General features: G+C 62.8%; 1 protein-coding gene across 1 annotated transcript in view; it reads right to left on the bottom strand.

The window, feature by feature from the left end:
- Positions 1-3,101: 3,101 nt before the first annotated feature.
- SCAF1 (SR-related CTD associated factor 1) overlaps positions 3,102-19,442 on the bottom strand; it is a 64,185-nt gene continuing 47,844 nt past the window's right edge. Inside the window, 10 exon segments of the mRNA XM_068998831.1 lie at positions 3,102-3,215; positions 3,684-3,709; positions 4,806-4,992; positions 5,572-5,708; positions 7,209-7,368; positions 9,373-9,512; positions 13,042-13,234; positions 14,823-14,911; positions 16,863-17,030; positions 18,667-18,801. Of these exon segments, the coding sequence (XP_068854932.1) occupies positions 3,699-3,709; positions 4,806-4,992; positions 5,572-5,708; positions 7,209-7,368; positions 9,373-9,512; positions 13,042-13,234; positions 14,823-14,911; positions 16,863-17,030; positions 18,667-18,801 (1,220 nt within the window). The 3' untranslated portion in view covers positions 3,102-3,215; positions 3,684-3,698.

Genomic DNA, 19,442 nt, shown 5'->3' with positions numbered 1-19,442 from the left:
CCACGACCCCCTGAGAGCCACGGCCCTGAGACCCCCCAAAAATCACCCAGGACCCCCCAAAACTCCCCGCGACCCCCTGAGAGCCACGGCCCTGAGACCCCCCAAAAATCACCCAGGAGCCCCCAAAACTCCCCGCGACCCCCTGAGAGCCACGGCCCTGAGAACCCCCAAAAATCACCCAGGAGCCCCCAAAACTCCCCGCGACCCCCTGAGAGCCACGGCTGAGACCCCTCAAAAATCACCCAGGAGCCCCCAAAACTCCCCACGACCCCCTGAGAGCCACGGCCCTGAGACCCCCCAAAAGTCACCCAGGAGCCCCCAAAACTCCCCGCGACCCCCTGAGAGCCACGGCCCTGAGACCCCCCAAAAATCACCCAGGACCCCCCAAAACTCCCCGCGACCCCCTGAGAGCCACGGCCCTGAGACCCCCCAAAAATCACCCAGGAGCCCCCAAAACTCCCCACGACCCCCCGAGAGCCACGGCCCTGAGACCCCCCAAAAATCACCCAGGAGCCCCCAAAACTCCCCGCGACCCCCTGAGAGCCACGGCCCTGAGACCCCCCAAAAATCACCCAGGAGCCCCCAAAACTCCCCACGACCCCCTGAGAGCCACGGCCCTGAGACCCCCCAAAAATCACCCAGGAGCCCCCAAAACTCCCCGCGACCCCCCGAGAGCCACGGCTGAGACCCCCAAAAGTCACCCAGGAGCCCCCAAAACTCCCCGCGACCCCCGAGAGCCACGGCTGAGACCCCCCAAAAATCACCCAGGAGCCCCCAAAACTCCCCACGACCCCCTGAGAGCCACGGCTGAGACCCCCCAAAAGTCACCCAGGAGCTCCCAAAACTCCCCGCGACCCCCTGAGAGCCACGGCCCTGAGACCCCCCAAAAATCACCCAGGAGCCCCCAAAACTCCCCACGACCCCCTGAGAGCCACGGCCCTGAGACCCCCCAAAAGTCACCCAGGAGCCCCCAAAACTCCCCGCGACCCCCGAGAGCCACGGCCCTGAGACCCCCCAAAAATCACCCAGGAGCCCCCAAAACTCCCCACGACCCCCTGAGAGCCACGGCCCTGAGACCCCCCAAAAGTCACCCAGGAGCCCCCAAAACTCCCCGCGACCCCCCGAGAGCCACGGCCCTGAGACCCCCCAAAAATCACCCAGGAGCCCCCAAAACTCCCCGCGACCCCCTGAGAGCCACGGCCCTGAGACCCCCCAAAAATCACCCAGGAGCCCCCAAAACTCCCCACGACCCCCTGAGAGCCACGGCCCTGAGACCCCCCAAAAATCACCCAGGAGCCCCCAAAACTCCCCGCGACCCCCCGAGAGCCACGGCTGAGACCCCCAAAAGTCACCCAGGAGCCCCCAAAACTCCCCGCGACCCCCTGAGAGCCACGGCCCTGAGACCCCCCAAAAGTCACCCAGGAGCCCCCAAAACTCCCCGCGACCCCCTGAGAGCCACGGCCCTGAGACCCCCCAAAAATCACCCAGGAGCCCCCAAAACTCCCCGCGACCCCCTGAGAGCCACGGCCCTGAGACCCCCCAAAAATCACCCAGGAGTCCCCAAAACTCCCCGCGACCCCCTGAGAGCCACGGCCCTGAGACCCCCCAAAAATCACCCAGGAGCCCCCAAAACTCCCCACGACCCCCTGAGAGCCACGGCTGAGACCCCCCAAAAGTCACCCAGGAGCCCCCAAAACTCCCCACGACCCCCTGTGAGAGCCACGGCCCTGAGACCCCCCAAAAATCACCCAGGAGCCCCCAAAACTCCCCACGACCCCCTGAGAGTCACGGCCCTGAGACCCCCCAAAAAGTCACCCAGGAGCCCCCAAAACTCCCCGCGACCCCCTGAGAGCCACGGCCCTGAGACCCCCCAAAAATCACCCAGGAGCCCCCAAAACTCCCCACGACCCCCCGAGAGCCACGGCTGAGACCCCCCAAAAATCACCCAGGAGCCCCCAAAACTCCCCACGACCCCCCGAGAGCCACGGCTGAGACCCCCCAAAAATCACCCAGGAGCCCCCAAAACTCCCCACGACCCCCCGAGAGCCACGGCTGAGACCCCCCAAAAATCACCCAGGAGCCCCCAAAACTCCCCACGACCCCCTGAGAGCCACGGCCCTGAGACCCCCCAAAAATCACCCAGGAGCCCCCAAAACTCCCCACGACCCCCCGAGAGCCACGGCCCCGAGCGCCCTGAGCCTGGCCCGGAGAATGAACGCGTTGGATCTGTGAGGCGGCTCTGGGGCGTGGCGGAGAAACGCGAGGGGAAAAAGGGGCAGGAAAAATGAGGGGAGAAGGGGTGGGGAATGTAAAGGGGAAAAGGAGAGGAAGGTGAGGATAAAAGGGAGGGAAAGGTGAGGGGAGAAAGGGAGAAAAGAGCGGGAAACGTGAGGGGGGAAAGGGAAACATGAGGGAGGAAAGGGAGGGAAAGGTGAGGGGAGAAAAGGGAGGGAAACGTGAGGGGAGAAAAGGGAGAAAAGGGGGAAATGTGACAGGGAAAAGGGTGGGAAATATGAGGGGAGAAAAGAGAGGGAAACGTGAGGGGAGAAAAGGGAGGGAAAGGTGAGGGGAGAAAAGGGAGGGAAAGGTGAGGGGGGAAAATGGGAGGGAAAGGTGAGGGGAGAAAAGGGAGGGAAACGTGAGGGGAGAAAAGGGAGGGAAAGGTGAGGGGGAAAGGGGAGGGAAACGTGAGGGGAGAAAAAAGAAGGAAAGGTGAGGGGAAAAGGGAGGGAAACGTGAGGGGGAAAAGGGAGGGAAAGGTGAGGGGGAAAGGGGAGGGAAACGTGAGGGGAGAAAAAAGAAGGAAAGGTGAGAGGAGAAAAGAGAGGGAAACGTGAGGGGAGAAACGTGATGGGGAAAAAGGGAGGGAAATGTGAGGGGAGAAAAGGGAGGGAAACATGAGGGGAGAAAAAAGGAAAGGTGAGGGGGGAAAAGGGAGGGAAAGGTGAGGGGGAAAAGGCGAGAACCATGAGTGGAAAAAAGGCCCGGAAACACGCGGGGAAAAGAGAAGAAAACATGAAGTGAAAAAGGTAGGAAATATGCTTCCCCAATTCCTCAGGTGCCCCCTCCCCAAAATGAAACGCAGACTCCAGGGGGCTGCTCAAACACTTTATTTCTCGGGGGGCTCAGGGGGCCTTTGCCGCCTGCACCCTCTTCTTCCTCAGCACCACGGGTTTCTGGCTGGGTAGGATGGCGCTGGCCCTGCCCAGGGCAGCCTTGGGGTGGCAAAGATGGGGGTCAGCACCCCAAAAGGATGGGTGAACCCCTCAAACATGACCAGCCCAAAATCCACCCCACCAATTAAACACCCCCCACTAAAGACCCCCAAACTGAAGACCTCCTAATTAAAGCTCCCAAAGACCCCCAAATACAACCTCAAAGATCACCAGCTAACCCCCTCAATTAAAGACCCCCCAATTAACACCCCTAATTAGACCCCAAATTAAACACCTCAATTTAACCCCCCCAATTAAATCCCCCAAACACCCCCCAATTAAATCCACCAATTAAACCCCTCAATTAAAATGCCCCAACTAAACCCAAAGACCCCCCTCAAAGACCCCTCAATTAAACCCCCCAATTATTCCTCCCAATCAAACCCCCCAATTAAACTCCCTGATCAAGCCCCCAATTAAAGCCCCTCTAATTAATACCCCCCCCCCAATTAAGCCTTCCCCCCTCACCATTCTGTGTCGCCGTCACTGGGGCACTGTGGAGGGAGAGACACGAGTTGGGGGGGCTTCAGTTGCCCCCTCAGACCCCACGGTGCCCTCAGCCCATATCAGGGACCCCTCCCCAGCTATCACTGGCCCCCCAAAATGTCTTGGGGACCTTCGGAGGGTTTGGGGTGCCCCTTCTCCCCCCCCCCCTTTTTCTTCATTCAGCACCTCCCCCAGGTACCACAACCCCCATTCAGTACCCCAGGGAAAAAGGGAGGGAAAGGTGAGGGGAGAAAAGGGAGGGAAAGGTGAGGGGAGAAAAGGGAGGGAAAGGTGAGGGGAGAAAAGGGAGGGAAAGGTGAGGGGAGAAAAGGGAGGGAAAGGTGAGGGGGGAAAGGGAGGGAAAGGTGAGGGGAGAAAAGGGAGGGAAACGTGAGGGGGGAAAAGGGAGGGAAAGGTGAGGGGGAAAAGGAAGGGAAAGGTGAGGGGAGAAAAGGGAGGGAAAGGTGAGGGGGAAAAGGGAGGGAAAGGTGAGGGGAGAAAAGGGAGGGAAAGGTGAGGGGAGAAAAGGGAGGGAAAGGTGAGGGGAGAAAAGGGAGGGAAAGGTGAGGGGAGAAAAGGGAGGGAAAGGTGAGGGGGAAAAGGGAGGGAAAGGTGAGGGGGGAAAGGGAGGGAAAGGTGAGGGGAGAAAAGGGAGGGAAACGTGAGGGGGGAAAAGGGAGGGAAAGGTGAGGGGGAAAAGGAAGGGAAAGGTGAGGGGAGAAAAGGGAGGGAAAGGTGAGGGGGAAAAGGGAGGGAAAGGTGAGGGGAGAAAAGGGAGGGAAAGGTGAGGGGGAAAAGGCGGGAAAGGTGAGGGGAGAAAAGGGAGGGAAACGTGAGGGGGGAAAAGGGAGGGAAAGGTGAGGGGGAAAAGGGTGAAGAAGGTGAAGGGAGAAAGGGAGGGAAACGTGAGGGGAGAAAAGAGCGGGAAACGTGAGGGGAGAAACGTGAGGGGGAAAAAGAAATGTGAGGGGAGAAAAGAGAGAGAAAGGTGAGGGGAAAAACATGAGGGAAAGGTGAGGGGAGAAAAAGGAGGGACTTTTATTTTTTAGGGTTATTATTAGAGGTATTAACGACCTCTCCCCATATTTTGGGGAGCTCCCTCACCTCGGATTTCGAGCCGACACTCGGTCAGGGCCTCCCCCAGCTCGTTGACAGCCCGGCAGGTGTAGGTGCCCCCATCGAAGGGTCCCGGCTTGCGGATGAGGAGGGTCAGGACCCCCTGGCTGTGCCGGGCCAGGAACCTGGGGTCCTCCCCGATGGCCACCTGGTTCTTCATCCACACCACCTTGGGCTGCGAGGGACACACACCTGGTCAGCTGGGTCCCGAAATGCACCCCAAAAACACCCACACCTGGGGCTGCACCCACAGCCCCACTGGGACACCCCAGAACCCCTCCCAGGACCCTGTTCCCAGGTGAACCCCACACCTGGTTCTTCACCCACACCCCCCTTGGGCTGGGAGGGACACACCTGGCCAGGTGACCCCCAGAACACCCCAAGGAACCCCCAAATCCCCACACTTGGGGATCGGCTGAATCCACCCCCGACTCACGGGGTGAGGGATCCTATTCTCACCTCAAAAACCCCTCAACACCCCCAAATCTCCACCCAACCCCCCTTATTTTGGGGGGAGAAGAGCCACGGGTACCCCAAAACCCACTCAGGACCCCCAACCCCCCCCCCCCAGGAACCCCCAAACCTCCATCTTCACCCCCCCACCCCCTTCGGGTTGAGAGCAGAGGAACAACTTGGGGGACCCCAAAACCCCTCCAGGACCCCAAATCTCCACCCAACTCCCTTGGGTTTTGTTTTTGGGGGGGGAGGGCAGGGTCAGGGGTACCCCAAACTCCCCCCGAGGACCCCCCCGGACCTTGGGGTGCCCCCGCACGGCGCAGTTGAGGGCGGTGGAGTATCCGGCCACGGCGCTCCGATCCACCAGCGGCGTCAGGAACTGCGGGGCCGAGCGGAAATCGTGCTCCTGGTACTGGGGGGGCTTCAGCCGCAGCCCTGGGGGGGTCCCAGGAGGAGTTAGGGGTACCCCAAAATCCTTGGGGGTGTGTGTGTGCGGGGGGGCAGTTGTTTGGGGTGACCCCTCAAATTAAGGGGGGGGGGGGGACACGGGGTGTCCCCCACAACCAGGGTGAGACCCCAATGTCTGGGGGATTCCCAAACCCCTCAGAATTCCTCAAAGCCCCTTCAATACTCCCCATGAAACCCCCGAATTTATCCCGCCCCCCCCCCCAATTAAAGACACCCCCAATTAACAGCCCCACGCCAATTAAACCCCCCAAACGAAGCCCTCAATTACCCCCCCCGATTTTGGGGTTTCTGCTTTGGGGATTCTGAGGGGGGGTTTTGGGGATCAAGGGGCACACACAGGTGCACCCAAAACCCCTAGAAAAGCCCCCAAACCCCCAGAAAAGCCCCCAAAACCCCCTGAAATCTCCCCAAATCCCCCCAGGACCCCCTCAAACACCCCCCAAATTTGGGGTACCCGCTTTGGGGATGACAGCAGTGTTGGCAGACAGCCTGGGTTGGTCACTGAGCCCCCACAGGTGCCCCAAAACCCCCAGAAAAGCCCGAAAAACCCCCAGAAAAGCCCCAAAATCCTCTGAAATCTCCCCAAACCCCCTCAAAGCCCCCCCAGATTTGGGGTACCCGCTTTGGGGATGACAGCAGTGTTGGCAGACAGCCTGGGTTGGTCACTGAGCCCCCACAGGTGCCCCCAAAACCCCCTGAAAAGCTCCCAAACCCCCTGAAAAAGCCCCAAAACCCCCCGAAAAGCCCCAAAACCCCCTGAAATCTCCCCAACCCCCCCCCAGGACCCCCCCAAATTTGGGGTACCCGCTTTGGGGATGACAGCAGTGTTGGCAGACAGCCTGGGTTGGTCACTGAGCCCCCACAGGTGCCCCCAAACCCCCAGAAAAGCCCCAAAACCCCCCTGAAATCTCCCCAAATCCCCCCAGGACCCCCTCAAACACCCCCCAAATTTGGGGTACCCGCTTTGGGGATGACAGCAGTGTTGGCAGACAGCCTGGGTTGGTCACTGAGCCCCCGCAGCTGCCCCCAAAACCCCCTGAAAAAGCCCCAAAACCCCCCGAAAAGCCCCAAAACCCCCTGAAATCTTCCCAAACCCCCCCCAGGACCCCCTCAAACACCCCCCAAATTTGGGGTACCCGCTTTGGGGATGACAGCAGTGTTGGCAGACAGCCTGGGTTGGTCACTGAGCCCCCACAGGTGCCCCAAAACCCCCTGAAAAAGCCCCAAAACCCCCCGAAAAGCCCCAAAACCCCCTGAAATCTCCCCAACCCCCCCCCAGGACCCCCCCAAATTTGGGGTACCCGCTTTGGGGATGACGGCAGTGTTGGCAGACAGCCTGGGTTGGTCACTGAGCCCCCACAGGTGCCCCCAAAACCCCCTGAAAAAGCCCCAAAACCCCCTGAAAAGCCCCAAAACCCCCTGAAATCTCCCCAACCCCCCCCCAGGACCCCCCCAAATTTGGGGTACCCGCTTTGGGGATGACGGCAGTGTTGGCAGACAGCCCGGGTTTCTCGCTGAGCCCGCACAGGTTCTCGCTGAACACCTTGAACAGGTACTCGTTGCCCATGACCAGCTCGGACACGGTGCAGCGCAGGGGCCGGTTGTGCTCGTACACCGTGAACCACTCCTGGGGGAGGGGGGCGGAGGGAATTGGGGATGTTTTGGGGGGGCTTTGAAGGGGTTTGGGGAGCTGGGAATGGGTTGGAGGCCAGCCCGAAGGGTTTGGGGGGGGCTTTGAGGGGCTGGGAATGGGGTTTGGGGGGGCTTTGAGGGGATTTTGGGGGATTTGAGTGACAGGGAATGGGGTTTGGGGGGCTGTCGAGGGGGTTTTGGGGGCTTTGAGGGGCAGGGAATGGGGTTTGGGGGGCTTTGAGGGGATTTTGGGGGGGCTTTGAGGGGATTTTGGGGGGCTTTGAGGGGCTGGGAATGGGGTTTGGGGAGCTGTCGAGGGGGTTTTGGGGGACTTTGAGGGGATTTTGGGGGCTTTGAGAGGCAGGGAATGGGGTTTGGGGGGCTTTGAAGGGGTTTTGGGGGACTTTGAAGGGATTTTGGGGGGCTTTGAGGGGCTGGGAATGGGGTTTGGGGAGCTGTCGAGGGGGTTTTGGGGGATTTGAGGGGGTTTTGGGGGGCTTTGAGGGGCTGGGAATGGGGTTTGGGGGGCTGTCGAGGGGGTTTTGGGAGGCTTTGAGGGGGTTTTGGGGGGCTTTGAGGGGCTGTGAATGGGGTTTGGGGGGATGTCGAGGGGGTTTCGGGGGGCTTTGAAGGGATTTTGGGGGGCTTTGAGGGGCTGGGAATGGGGTTTGGGGAGCTGTCGAGGGGGTTTTGGGGGACTTTGAGGGGATTTTGGGGGCTTTGAGGGGCAGGGAATGGGGTTTGGGGGGCTTTGAGGGGATTTTGGGGGACTTTGAAGGGATTTTGGGGGGCTTTGAGGGGCTGGGAATGGGGTTTGGGGAGCTGTCGAGGGGGTTTTGGGGGATTTGAGGGGGTTTTGGGGGGCTTTGAGGGGCTGGGAATGGGGTTTGGGGGGCTGTCGAGGGGGTTTTGGGAGGCTTTGAGGGGGTTTTGGGGGGCTTTGAGGGGCTGTGAATGGGGTTTGGGGGGCTGTCGAGGGGGTTTCGGGGGGCTTTGAGGGGATTTTGGGGAGCTGGGAAGGGCTTGGAGGTGAGCCCGAAGGGTTTGGGGGGCTTTGAGGGGAATTTGGGGGGCTTTGAGGGGATTTTGGGGGCTTTGAGGGGCAGGCAGTGGGGTTTGGGGGGCTGTCAAGGGGGTTTTGGGGGGCAACCGGGGGGTTTTGGGGGGCTTGAGGGGATTTTTGGGGTTTGGGGGCTGGGAATGGGGTTTGGGGGGCTGTCGAGGGGGTTTTGGGGGGCAACCAGGGGGGTTTGGGGGACTTTGAGGGGATTTTGGGGGACTTTGAGGGGCTGGGAATGGGGTTTGGGGGGCTGTCAAGGGGGTTTTGGGGGGCTTGAGGGGATTTTGGGGGTTTGGGGGCTGGGAATGGGGTTTAGGAGGCTTTGAGGGGGTTTTGGGGGGTCAGTCAGGGGTCAGTCCGGGGTCATTTGGGGGGTCATTTGGGGTCAGTCAGGGGTCACTTGGGGGTCACTTGGGGGTCACTTGGGGGTCATTTGGGGGTCACTTGGGAGTCACTTGGGGGTCATTGGGGGGTCATTTGGGGGGTCATTTGGGGGTCACTTAGGGGTCATTTGGGGGTCATTGGGGGGTCATTTGGGGGGTCACTTAGGGGTCATTTGGGGGTCACTTGGGGGTCACTTGGGGGTCATTTGGGGGTCATTGGGGGGTCATTTGGGGGGTCATTTGGGGGTCACTTGGGGGTCACTTGGGGGTCACTTGGGGGTCATTGGGGGGTCATTGGGGGGTCATTTGGGGTCACTTGGGGGTCACTTAGGGGTCATTTGGGGGGTCATTTGGGGGGTCACTTGGGGGTCATTTGGGGGTCATTGGGGGGTCATTTGGGGGTCACTTGGGGGTCATTTGGGGGTCATTGGGGGGTCATTTGGGGGGTCACTTGGGGGTCATTGGGGGGTCACTTGGGGGTCACTTAGGGGGGTCACTTGGGGGTCACTTAGGGGTCATTTGGGGGGGTCACTTGGGGGTCAGCCGGGCCCCTGACCATGGTTCTCTTATCGGCCTTCATGATGGTGTAGCCGGTGATCTCGGCGTTGCCGTCGTCCTCGGGGGGCTCCCACTCCACCAGCGCGTTGAACCCCCAAACCTCCTTCACCTGCACCTTCCGGGGGGGCCCCGGCCGCTCTGGGGGGCGCGAGGTCACCTCAGGGACCCCCCGACCCCGGACACCCCCAAAACACCCCGAAAACCAGGTAAAAAACAGCCCCAAAACAGCCCCGAAATCACCCCGAAATGGCCCCCGCGAAAAAAAAACAACCCCAAAGCACCCCCAAAATACCCCAAAACAGCCCCAAAATCACCCCAAACACCCCCAAAATACCCCAAAACATCCCCAAAATCACCCCAAACACCCCCAAAATACCCCAAAACATCCCCATAATCACCCCAAACACCCCCAAAATACCCCAAAACATCCCCAAAATCACCCCAAACACCCCCAAAATTCCCCCAAACATCCCCAAAATCACCCCAAACACCCCCAAAATACCCCAAAACATCCCCAAAATCACCCCAAACACCCCCAAAATCCCCCAAAAACCACACAAAAATAGCCCCAAAACAGCTCCAAAATCACCCCAAAACGGCTCCAACCCCAAACACCCAAAAACCCCACAAGGCACCCCCAGAATCCCCCCAAAACATCTCCAAAAACCCCCAAAATCACCCCAAACACCCCCAAAACCCCCAAACACCCCCAAAATCCCCCCAAACACCCCCAAAATGCCCCCAAATCACCCTCAAAACACCAGTTCCCAATCCCAGTGCTCCCATTTCTCAATCCCAGTGCTCCCAGTGCCCCCATCTCCTCCAGTCCCCAATCCCAGTGCCCACCCCTGCTTCCCCCAGTTCCCCTCCCAGCGCTCCCATCACTCCCAGTGCTCCCAGTTCCCAATCCCAGTACCGAGCCCTGCTTCCCCCAGTTCCCCCAGTTCCCCTCCCATCACTCCCAGTGCCCCCAGTTCCCAATCCCAGTGCCCTTTCCTTGTTCCCCCAGTTCCCCTCCCATTGCTCCAATCTCTCCCAGTGCTCCCAGTTCCCAATCCCAGTGCCCAGCCCTGCTTCCCCCAGTTCCCCCAGTTCCCCTCCCATCGCTCCCAGTGCCCCCAGTTCCCAATCCCAGTGCCCTTTCCCAGTTCCCCCAGTTCCCCTCCCATTGCTCCAATCGCTCCCAGTGCTCCCAGTTCTCAATCCCAGTGCCCAGCCCTGCTTCCCCCAGTTCCTCTCCCATTGCTCCCAGTGCTCCCAGTGCTCCCAGTTCCCAATCCCAGTGCCCTGGCCTCATTCCCCCACTTCCCCCAGTTCTCCCAGTTCCCCTCCCATCGCTCCCATCGCTCCCAGTCGCTCCCAGTGCTCCCAGTTACCGACGATGCGCAGGCGCATCTCGGCCGTGTCCTCCATGCCCTCGATGCCAACGCTCCACCCATCCATCCCAGTGCTCCCAGTGCCCCCAGTTCCCAATCCCAGTGCCCTGGCCTCATTCCCCCAGCTCCCCCAGTTCTCCCAGTTCCCCTCCCATCACTCCCATCGCTCCCAGTCGCTCCCAGTGCTCCCAGTTACCGACGATGCGCAGGCGCATCTCGGCCGTGTCCTCCATGCCCTCGATGCGCACGCTGAGCCCGTAGCGTCCCGAGTGCTCCCAGTGCTCCCAGTTCCCAATCCCAGTGCCCTGGCCTCATTCCCCCACTTCCCCCAGTTCCCCTCCCATCGCTCCCAGTCGCTCCCAGTGCTCCCAGTTACCGATGATGCGCAGGCGCATCTCGGCCGTGTCCTCCATGCCCTCGATGCCAACACTCCGCCCATCCATCCCAGTGCTCCCAGTGCCCCCAGTTCCCAATCCCAGTGCCCTGGCCTCATTCCCCCAGCTCCCCCAGTTCTCCCAGTTCCCCTCCCATCGCTCCCAGTCGCTCCCAGTGCTCCCAGTTACCGACGATGCGCAGGCGCATCTTGGCCGTGTCCTCCATGCCCTCGATGCCAACGCTCCGCCCAGTGCTCCCAGTGCTCCCAGTTCCCAATCCCAGTGCCCTGGCCTCATTCCCCCACTTCCCCCACTTCCCCTCCCATCGCTCCCAGTCGCTCCCAGTCGCTCCCAGTCGCTCCCAGTGCTCCCAGTTACCGACGATGCGCAGGCGCATCTCGGCCGTGTCCTCCGTGCCCTCGATGCGCACGCTGAGCCCGTAGTGCCCCGAGTGCTCCCAGTGCTCCCAGTGCTCCCACTTCCCAATCCCAGTGCCCTGGCCTCATTCCCCCACTTCCCCCAGTTCCCCCAGTTCCCCTCCCATCGCTCCCAGTCGCTCCCAGTGCTCCCAGTTACCGACGATGCGCAGGCGCATCTCGGCCGTGTCCTCCATGCCCTCGATGCGCACGCTGAGCCCGTAGTGCCCCGAGTGCTCCCAGTGCTCCCAGTGCTCCCAGTTCCCAATCCCAGTGCCCTGGCCTCATTCCCCCACTTCCCCCAGTTCCCCCAGTTCCCCTCCCATCGCTCCCAGTCGCTCCCAGTGCTCCCAGTTACCGACGATGCGCAGGCGCATCTCGGCCGTGTCCTCCATGCCCTCGATGCCAACACTCCGCCCATCCATCCCAGTGCTCCCAGTGCCCCCAGTTCCCAATCCCAGTGCCCTGGCCTCATTCCCCCAGCTCCCCCAGTTCTCCCAGTTCCCCTCCCATCGCTCCCAGTCGCTCCCAGTGCTCCCAGTTACCGACGATGCGCAGGCGCATCTTGGCCGTGTCCTCCATGCCCTCGATGCCAACGCTCCGCCCAGTGCTCCCAGTGCTCCCAGTTCCCAATCCCAGTGCCCTGGCCTCATTCCCCCACTTCCCCCACTTCCCCTCCCATCGCTCCCAGTCGCTCCCAGTCGCTCCCAGTCGCTCCCAGTGCTCCCAGTTACCGACGATGCGCAGGCGCATTTCGGCCGTGTCCTCCATGCCCTCGATGCGCACGCTGAGCCCGTAGTGCCCCGAGTGCTCCCAGTGCTCCCAGTGCTCCCAGTTCCCAATCCCAGTGCCCTGGCCTCATTCCCCCACTTCCCCCAGTTCCCCCAGTTCCCCTCCCATCGCTCCCAGTCGCTCCCAGTGCTCCCAGTTACCGACGATGCGCAGGCGCATCTCGGCCGTGTCCTCCATGCCCTCGATGCGCACGCTGAGCCCGTAGCGCCCCGAGTGCTCCCAGTGCTCCCAGTTCCCAATCCCAGCGCCCTGGCCTCATTCCCCCACTTCCCCTCCCATCGCTCCCAGTCGCTCCCAGTCGCTCCCAGTCGCTCCCAGTGCTCCCAGTTACCGACGATGCGCAGGCGCATCTCGGCCGTGTCCTCCATGCCCTCGATGCGCACGCTGAGCCCGTAGCGCCCCGAGTGCTCCCAGTGCTCCCAGTGCTCCCAGTTCCCAATCCCAGTGCCCTGGCCTCATTCCCCCACTTCCCCCAGTTCCCCCAGTTCCCCTCCCATCGCTCCCAGTCGCTCCCAGTGCTCCCAGTTACCGACGATGCGCAGGCGCATCTCGGCCGTGTCCTCCATGCCCTCGATGCGCACGCTGAGCCCGTAGCGCCCCGAGTGCTCCCAGTGCTCCCAGTTCCCAATCCCAGCGCCCTGGCCTCATTCCCCCACTTCCCCTCCCATCGCTCCCATCGCTCCCAGTCGCTCCCAGTGCTCCCAGTTACCGACGATGCGCAGGCGCATCTCGGCCGTGTCCTCCATGCCCTCGATGCGCACGCTGAGCCCGTAGCGCCCCGAGTGCCCCCTGGCGGCGGCGCGGATGAAGAACACGGTGTCGCGGTCCGACGTGCGCACGTGCACGTCCTCGCCCAGGGGCCCGCCCTCCTTCGTCCACGTCACCTGGGGGCGGGGCTTGCCCTGGGGGGGCGGGGCTTGGTCATCCCCATGGGGCTCAGTTGGCCCTATGGGGCTGTGGGGAGGAGTTATCCCTATGGGGCTGTGGGGTTCAGGTATCCCTATGGGGCTGTGGGGCTTTGGGGCTCAGGTATCCCCATGGGGCTGTGGGGCGGAGTTATCCCTGTGGGGCTGTGGGGTTCGGTTATCCCCATGGGGCTGAGTTGGCCCTATGGGGTGGAGTTATCCCTATGGGGCTGTGGGGTTCGGTTATCCCTGTGGGGCTGTGGGGTTCAGGTATCCCTATGGGGCTGTGGGGTTCGGTTATCCCTATGGGGCTGTGGGGCTTTGGGGCTCAGGTATCCCTATGGGACTGTGGGGCTGAGTTATCCCTATGGGTCTGTGGGGTTCGGTTATCCCTATGGGGCTGTGGGGCGGAGTTATCCCTGTGGGTCTGTGGGGTTCGGTTATCCCTATGGGGCTGTGGGGCGGAGTTATCCCTGTGGGTCTGTGGGGTTCGGTTATCCCTATGGGGCTGTGGGGCGGAGTTATCCCTGTGGGGCTGTGGGGTTCGGTTATCCCTATGGGGCTGTGGGGCGGAGTTATCCCTGTGGGGCTGTGGGGTTCGGTTATCCCCATGGGGCTGTGGGGCGGAGTTATCCCTGTGGGGCTGTGGGGTTCGGTTATCCCCATGGGGCTGAGTTGGCCCTATGGGGCTGTGGGGTTCAGGTATCCCTGTGGGGCTGAGTTGGCCCTATGGGGCTGTGGGGTTCGGTTATCCCTATAGGGCTGTGGGGTTTGGTTATCCCTATGGGGCTGTGGGGTTCGGTTATCCCTGTGGGGCTGAGTTGGCCCTATAGGGCTGTGGAGTTCCGTTATCCCTATGGGGCTGTGGGGCTGAGCCATCCCCACAGATCTATAGGGCCGAGTGCCGCTATGGGGCTGAGCCATCCCCACAGATCTATGGGGCCGAGTGCCCCTATGGGGCTGAGCCATCCCCACCGATCTATGGAGCCGAGTGCCGCTATGGGGCCGAGTGCCGCTATGGGGCTGAGCCATCCCCACAGATCTATGGGGCCGAGTGCCGCTATGGGGCTGAGCCATCCCCACAGATCTATGGGGCCGAGTGCCGCTATGGGGCCCAGTGCCCCCTATGGGGCTGAGCCATCCCCACCGATCTATGAGGCCGAGTGCTGCTATGGGGCTGAGCCATCCCCACAGATCTATGGGACCGAGTGACCCCTATGGGGCCGAGTGCCGCTATGGGGCTGAGCCATCCCCACAGATCTATAGGGCCGAGTGCTGCTATGGGGCTGAGCCATCCCCACAGATCTCTGGGGCCGAGTGCCGCTATGGGGCCGAGTGCCGCTATGGGGCTGAGCCATCCGCACCGATCTATGGGGCCCAGTGCCGCTATGGGGCTGAGCCATCCCCACAGATCTATGGGGCCCAGTGCGCCCTATGGGGCTGAGCCATCCCCACCGATCTATGGGGCCCAGTGCCGCTATGGGGCTGAGCCATCCCCACCGATCTATGGGGCCCAGTGCCGCTATGGGGCTGAGCCATCCCCACCGATCTATGGGGCCCAGTGCCGCTATGGGGCCGAGCTCACCTGGAAGGGGATCACCAGGTTCACCTGCTCCCCCACCTTCCTCACGTACGTCTGCCGCAGGTGCCGGGGCAGCCGGATTTTGGGGCGCTCTGGGGGGGGCGCGCAGGGTTTGGGGGGGGGCAGGGGGATCTATGGGGGGGCTGAACCCCCCGATTTTGGGCTCCCCCCCATGGTTTGGGGTCCCCCTCCGTGTTTTGGGGTCTCTCCTCCTATTTTGGGGTGTCCCCCCCCCCTCACGGTTTGGGATTTCCCCCCACAGGCTCAGGGACTCCCCCCTTGATTTTGGGATCCCCCCCTCGGCCGCGTCCTCCCTGCCCTCGATGCCAACGCTCCGCCCAGTGCTCCCAGTGCTCCCAGTGCTCCCAGTGCTCCCAGTGCTCCCAGTGCTCCCAGGGCTCCCACTGCTCCCAGTGCTCCCAGTGCTCCCAGTTCCCAATCCCAGTGCTCCCAGTGCTCCCAGTGCTCCCAGTTCCCGCTCCCAGTGCTCCCAGTGCTCCCAGTGCTCCCAGTGCTCCCAGTGCTCCCAGTTCCCAATCCCAGTGCTCCCAGTGCTCCCAGTGCTCCCAGTTCCCAATCCCAGTGCTCCCAGTGCTCCCAGTGCTCCCAGTTCCCAATCCCACTGCTCCCAGTGCTCCCAGTTCCCAATCCCAGTGCTCCCAGTGCTCCCAGTGCTCCCAGTGCTCCCAGTTCCCAATCCCAGTGCTCCCAGTGCTCCCAGTTCCCAATCCCAGCGCCCCAGCCTCATTCCCCGAGTTCCCCTCCCATCACTCCCAGTCCCTCCCAGTGCCCTCAGTTCCCAATCCCAGTGCCCTGGCCTCATTCCCCCACTTCCCCCAGTTCCCCCACTTCCCCTCCCATCGCTCCCAGTCACTCCCAGTCGCTCCCAGTGCTCCCAGTTACCGACGATGCGCAGGCGCATCTCGGCCGTGTCCTCCATGCCCTCGATGCCAACACTCCGCCCAGTGCTCCCAGCGCTCCCAGTGCTCCCAGTGCCCCCAATTCCCAATCCCAGTGCCCTGGCCTTGTTCCCCCAGTTCCCCCAGCTCCCCTCCCAGTGCTCCCAGTGCTCCCAGTTTCCCCAGTTCCCAATCCCAGTGCCTTGGCCTCATTCCCCCAGTTCCCCCAGTTCCCCTCCCATCGATCCCAGTTGCTCCCAGTTCCCAATCCCAGTGCCCTGGCCTCATTCCCCCAGTTCCCACAGTTCCCCTCCCATCACTCCCAGCGCTCCCAGTGCTCCCAGTTCCCCTCACTTTTAGGGGTCGCCCCTCACTTTTAGAGGTCCCCCCTCCCTTTTAGGGATCCCCCCTCAGTTTGGGATCCTCCCATGGTTTTAGGGATCCCCCCTCAGTTTAGGGATCCCCCCTCATTTTAAGGGATCCCCCTCGGGTTTTGGGGTCCCCCGATGGTTTTAGGGATCCCCCCCATGGTTTTAGGGATCCCCCCTCGGTTTTAGGGATCCCCCCTCAGTTTAGAGATCCCCCCTCATTTTAAAGGATCCCCCTCGGGTTTTGGGGTCCCCCCATGGTTTTAGGGATCCCCCCTCGCTTTTAGGGATCCCCCCTCGGTTCGGGATCCCCCCTCAGTTTAGGGATCCCCCCTCATTTTAAAGGATCCCCCCTCAGTTTAGGGATCCCCCCCATGGTTTTAGGGGTCCCCCCTCGCTTTTAGGGATCCCCCCTCGTTTTAAGGGATCCCCCTCGGGTTTTGGGATCCCCCCTCGGTTCGGGATCCCCCCTCAGTTTAGGGATCCCCCCTCATTTTAAGGGATCCCCCTCGGGTTTTGGGGTCCCCCCCATGGTTTTAGGGATCCCCCCATGGTTTTAGTGATTCCCCCATGGTTTTAGGGATCCCCCCTCGGTTTCAGGGATCCCCCCATGGTTTTAGTGATTCCCCCATGGTTTTAGGGATCCCCCCTCGGTTTTAGGGATTCCCCCATTGTTTTAGTGATTCCCCCATGGTTTTAAGGATCCCCCCCATGGTTTTAGGGATCCCCCCCCGGGTTTAGGGATCCCCCCCGGGTTCGGGGTCCCCGGGACGCACCGACGATCTCGCGGATGGTCACGGGCTGGGCCATGGTGGCCGGGGGGCTGCGCCCGGCGATGTTGACCCCGACCACGCGGAACAGGAGCTTCTCGCCCGTGGGCAGCCCCCGCACGGTGAGGCCGCAGCGCTCCACCAGCTCCGTGTTCGCGGGGGTCCACGTGGAGTCTGGGGGGGCAACGCGACAGCTTGGGGGGCTGGGGGGCTGGGGAGTACCGGGTTGGGGGGTTATGGGGCTGGGCAGTACCGGGTTCGGGGGTTATGGGGCTGGGGAGGGCTCTGTGGGGCTGGGGAGGGGGTTGTGGGGCTGGGGGCTCCACGAGCTCCGTGTTCGCGGGGGTCCACGTGGAGTCTGGGGGGGCAATAGGACAGGTTGGGGGGCTGGGGGGCTGGGGAGTACTGGGTTGGGGGGTTATGGGGCTGGGGAGTACCGGGTTGGGGGGTTATGGGGCTGGGGAGGGGCTGTGGGGCTGGGGGAGGGGACTGTGGAGCTGGGGGCTCCACGAGCTCCGTGTTCGCGGGGGTCCACGTGGAGTCTGGGGGGGCAATAGGAGAGGTTAGGGGGCTGGGGGGCTGGGGAGGGGGTTATGGGGCTGGGGAGTACCGGGTTGGGGACTGTGGGGCTGAGGAGTACCGGGTTTGGGGGCCGTGGGGCTGAGGAGGGGGCTGTGGGCTGGGGAGGGGTCTGTGGGGCTGGGGAGAGGTTATGGGGCTGGGGAGGGGGCTGCGGGGCTGGGGAGTACCGGGTTGGGGGGTTATGGGGCTGGGGAGGGGCTGTGGGGCTGGGGGAGGAGACTGTGGGGCTGGGGGCTCCACGAGCTCCGTGTTCGCGGGGGTCCACGTGGAGTCTGGGGGGGCAATAGGAGAGGTTGGGGGGCTGGGGGGCTGAGGAGGGGGTTATGGGGCTGGGGAGTACCGGGTTGGGGAGCTATGGGGCTGGGGGAGGGGGCTGTGGGGCTGGGGGCTCCACGAGCTCCGTGTTCGCGGGGGTCCACGTGGAGTCTGGGGGGGCAACGCGACAGCTTGGGGGGCTGGGGGGCTGGGGAGGGGGTTATGGGGCTGGGGAGTACCGGGTTGGGGACTGTGGGGCTGAGGAGTACCGGGTTTGGGGGCTGTGGGGCTGGGGAGGGGGCCGTGGGGCTGAGGAGGGGGCTGTGGGCTGGGGAGGGGTCTGTGGGGCTGGGGAGAGGTTATGGGGCTGGGGAGGGGGCTGCGGGGCTGGGGAGTACCGGGTTCGGGGGTTATGGGGCTGGGGAGGGGGTTATGGGGCTGGGGGCTCCACCAGCTCCGTGTTCGCGGGGGTTCCACTGCGAGGACCCCAAACATTCCGGGGTCCCGCCCGGCTCTGGGGCTCCCTCCCGCACCCCCCCGGATTCAGGGATTCCCCCGGATTTTGGGGTCCCCCCGCGGATTTTGGGGTCCCTCCGCGGATTTTGGGGTCTCATCCGCGAATTTTGGGGTCCCTCCGCGGATTTTGGGGTCCCCTCCCGGATTTTGGGGTCCCACCCGCGGATTTTGGGGTCCTCTCCCGGATTTTGGGGTCCCTCCCGGATTTTGGGGTCCCACCGCGGATTTTGGGGTCCCACCCGCGGATTTTGGGGTCCTCTCCCGGATTTTGGGGTCCCATCCGCGAATATTGGGGTTCTCCCCCGGGATTTTGGGGTCCCATCCGTGAATTTTGGGGTTTCCCCCCCGGATTTTGGGGTCCCACCCGTGGATTTTGGGGTCTCATCCGCGGATTTTGGGGTCCCCCCGTGGATTTTGGGGTCCCTCCCCCCCCGGGTTTTGGGGTGCCCTCGCTCACCCCCCTCTCGGCACCACTCCACCAGGTACCCATCGATGCCCCCCGCCCCCAACCGCTCCGGTGGGCGCCACTTGAGCGTCGCCGTCGTGTCCGTCACGTCCTCGAGCACCAGGTGCGTGGGTTCGCTCGTGGGGGCTGGGGGGGACCCCAAAAATCACCCTCGGCACCCCAAAAATCAGCACCCCCCCCATAACCCCTCCTGAACCCATCCCGACCTCTCAGAACCACAAAAATCACCCCCCAAAACCGCCCCGAAACCCCCAAAACCGCCCAGAAACCCCCCCCAAAATCCCCTCAGCACTGATTGGGGTGGGTTCGGTTTTGGGAGTTTGGGGGGGACCCCAAAAATCACCCCCGGCACCCCAAAAGTCAGCACCCCCCCTATAACCCCTCCTGAACCCACCGGGACCCCCAAAACCGCCCCAAAACCCCCCACACCCCTCCCAAAATCCCCTCAGCACTGATTGGGGTGGGTTCGGTTTTGGGAGTTTGGGGGGGACCCCAAAAATCACCCCCGGCACCCCAACCCCCCCTCCCAGGACACCCCAAATCCCCAGAGGAACCCCAAAACCGTCCCCAAACTCTCCCCCGGACCCCTAAATCTCCCCCAGACCCCTTCTTTCCCTGACCCCCAAATCCAACCCCCAGCTCGCCCTGAGACCCCAAAATCGCCCCTCTGCTCCCCCAAATCCCCCCCAGATCCCCTCCAGGACCCCCCAAATCCCACCGGGAGCCCCCAAATCCCCTCCAGGACCCCTCAAATCTCCCTGGGAGCC

Source organism: Aphelocoma coerulescens, unplaced genomic scaffold (assembly GCF_041296385.1).
Source record: "Aphelocoma coerulescens isolate FSJ_1873_10779 unplaced genomic scaffold, UR_Acoe_1.0 HiC_scaffold_180, whole genome shotgun sequence".
In the NCBI taxonomy this organism is placed as follows: Eukaryota; Metazoa; Chordata; class Aves; order Passeriformes; family Corvidae; genus Aphelocoma; species Aphelocoma coerulescens.
This window is presented reverse-complemented; position numbering and strand designations above follow the sequence as displayed.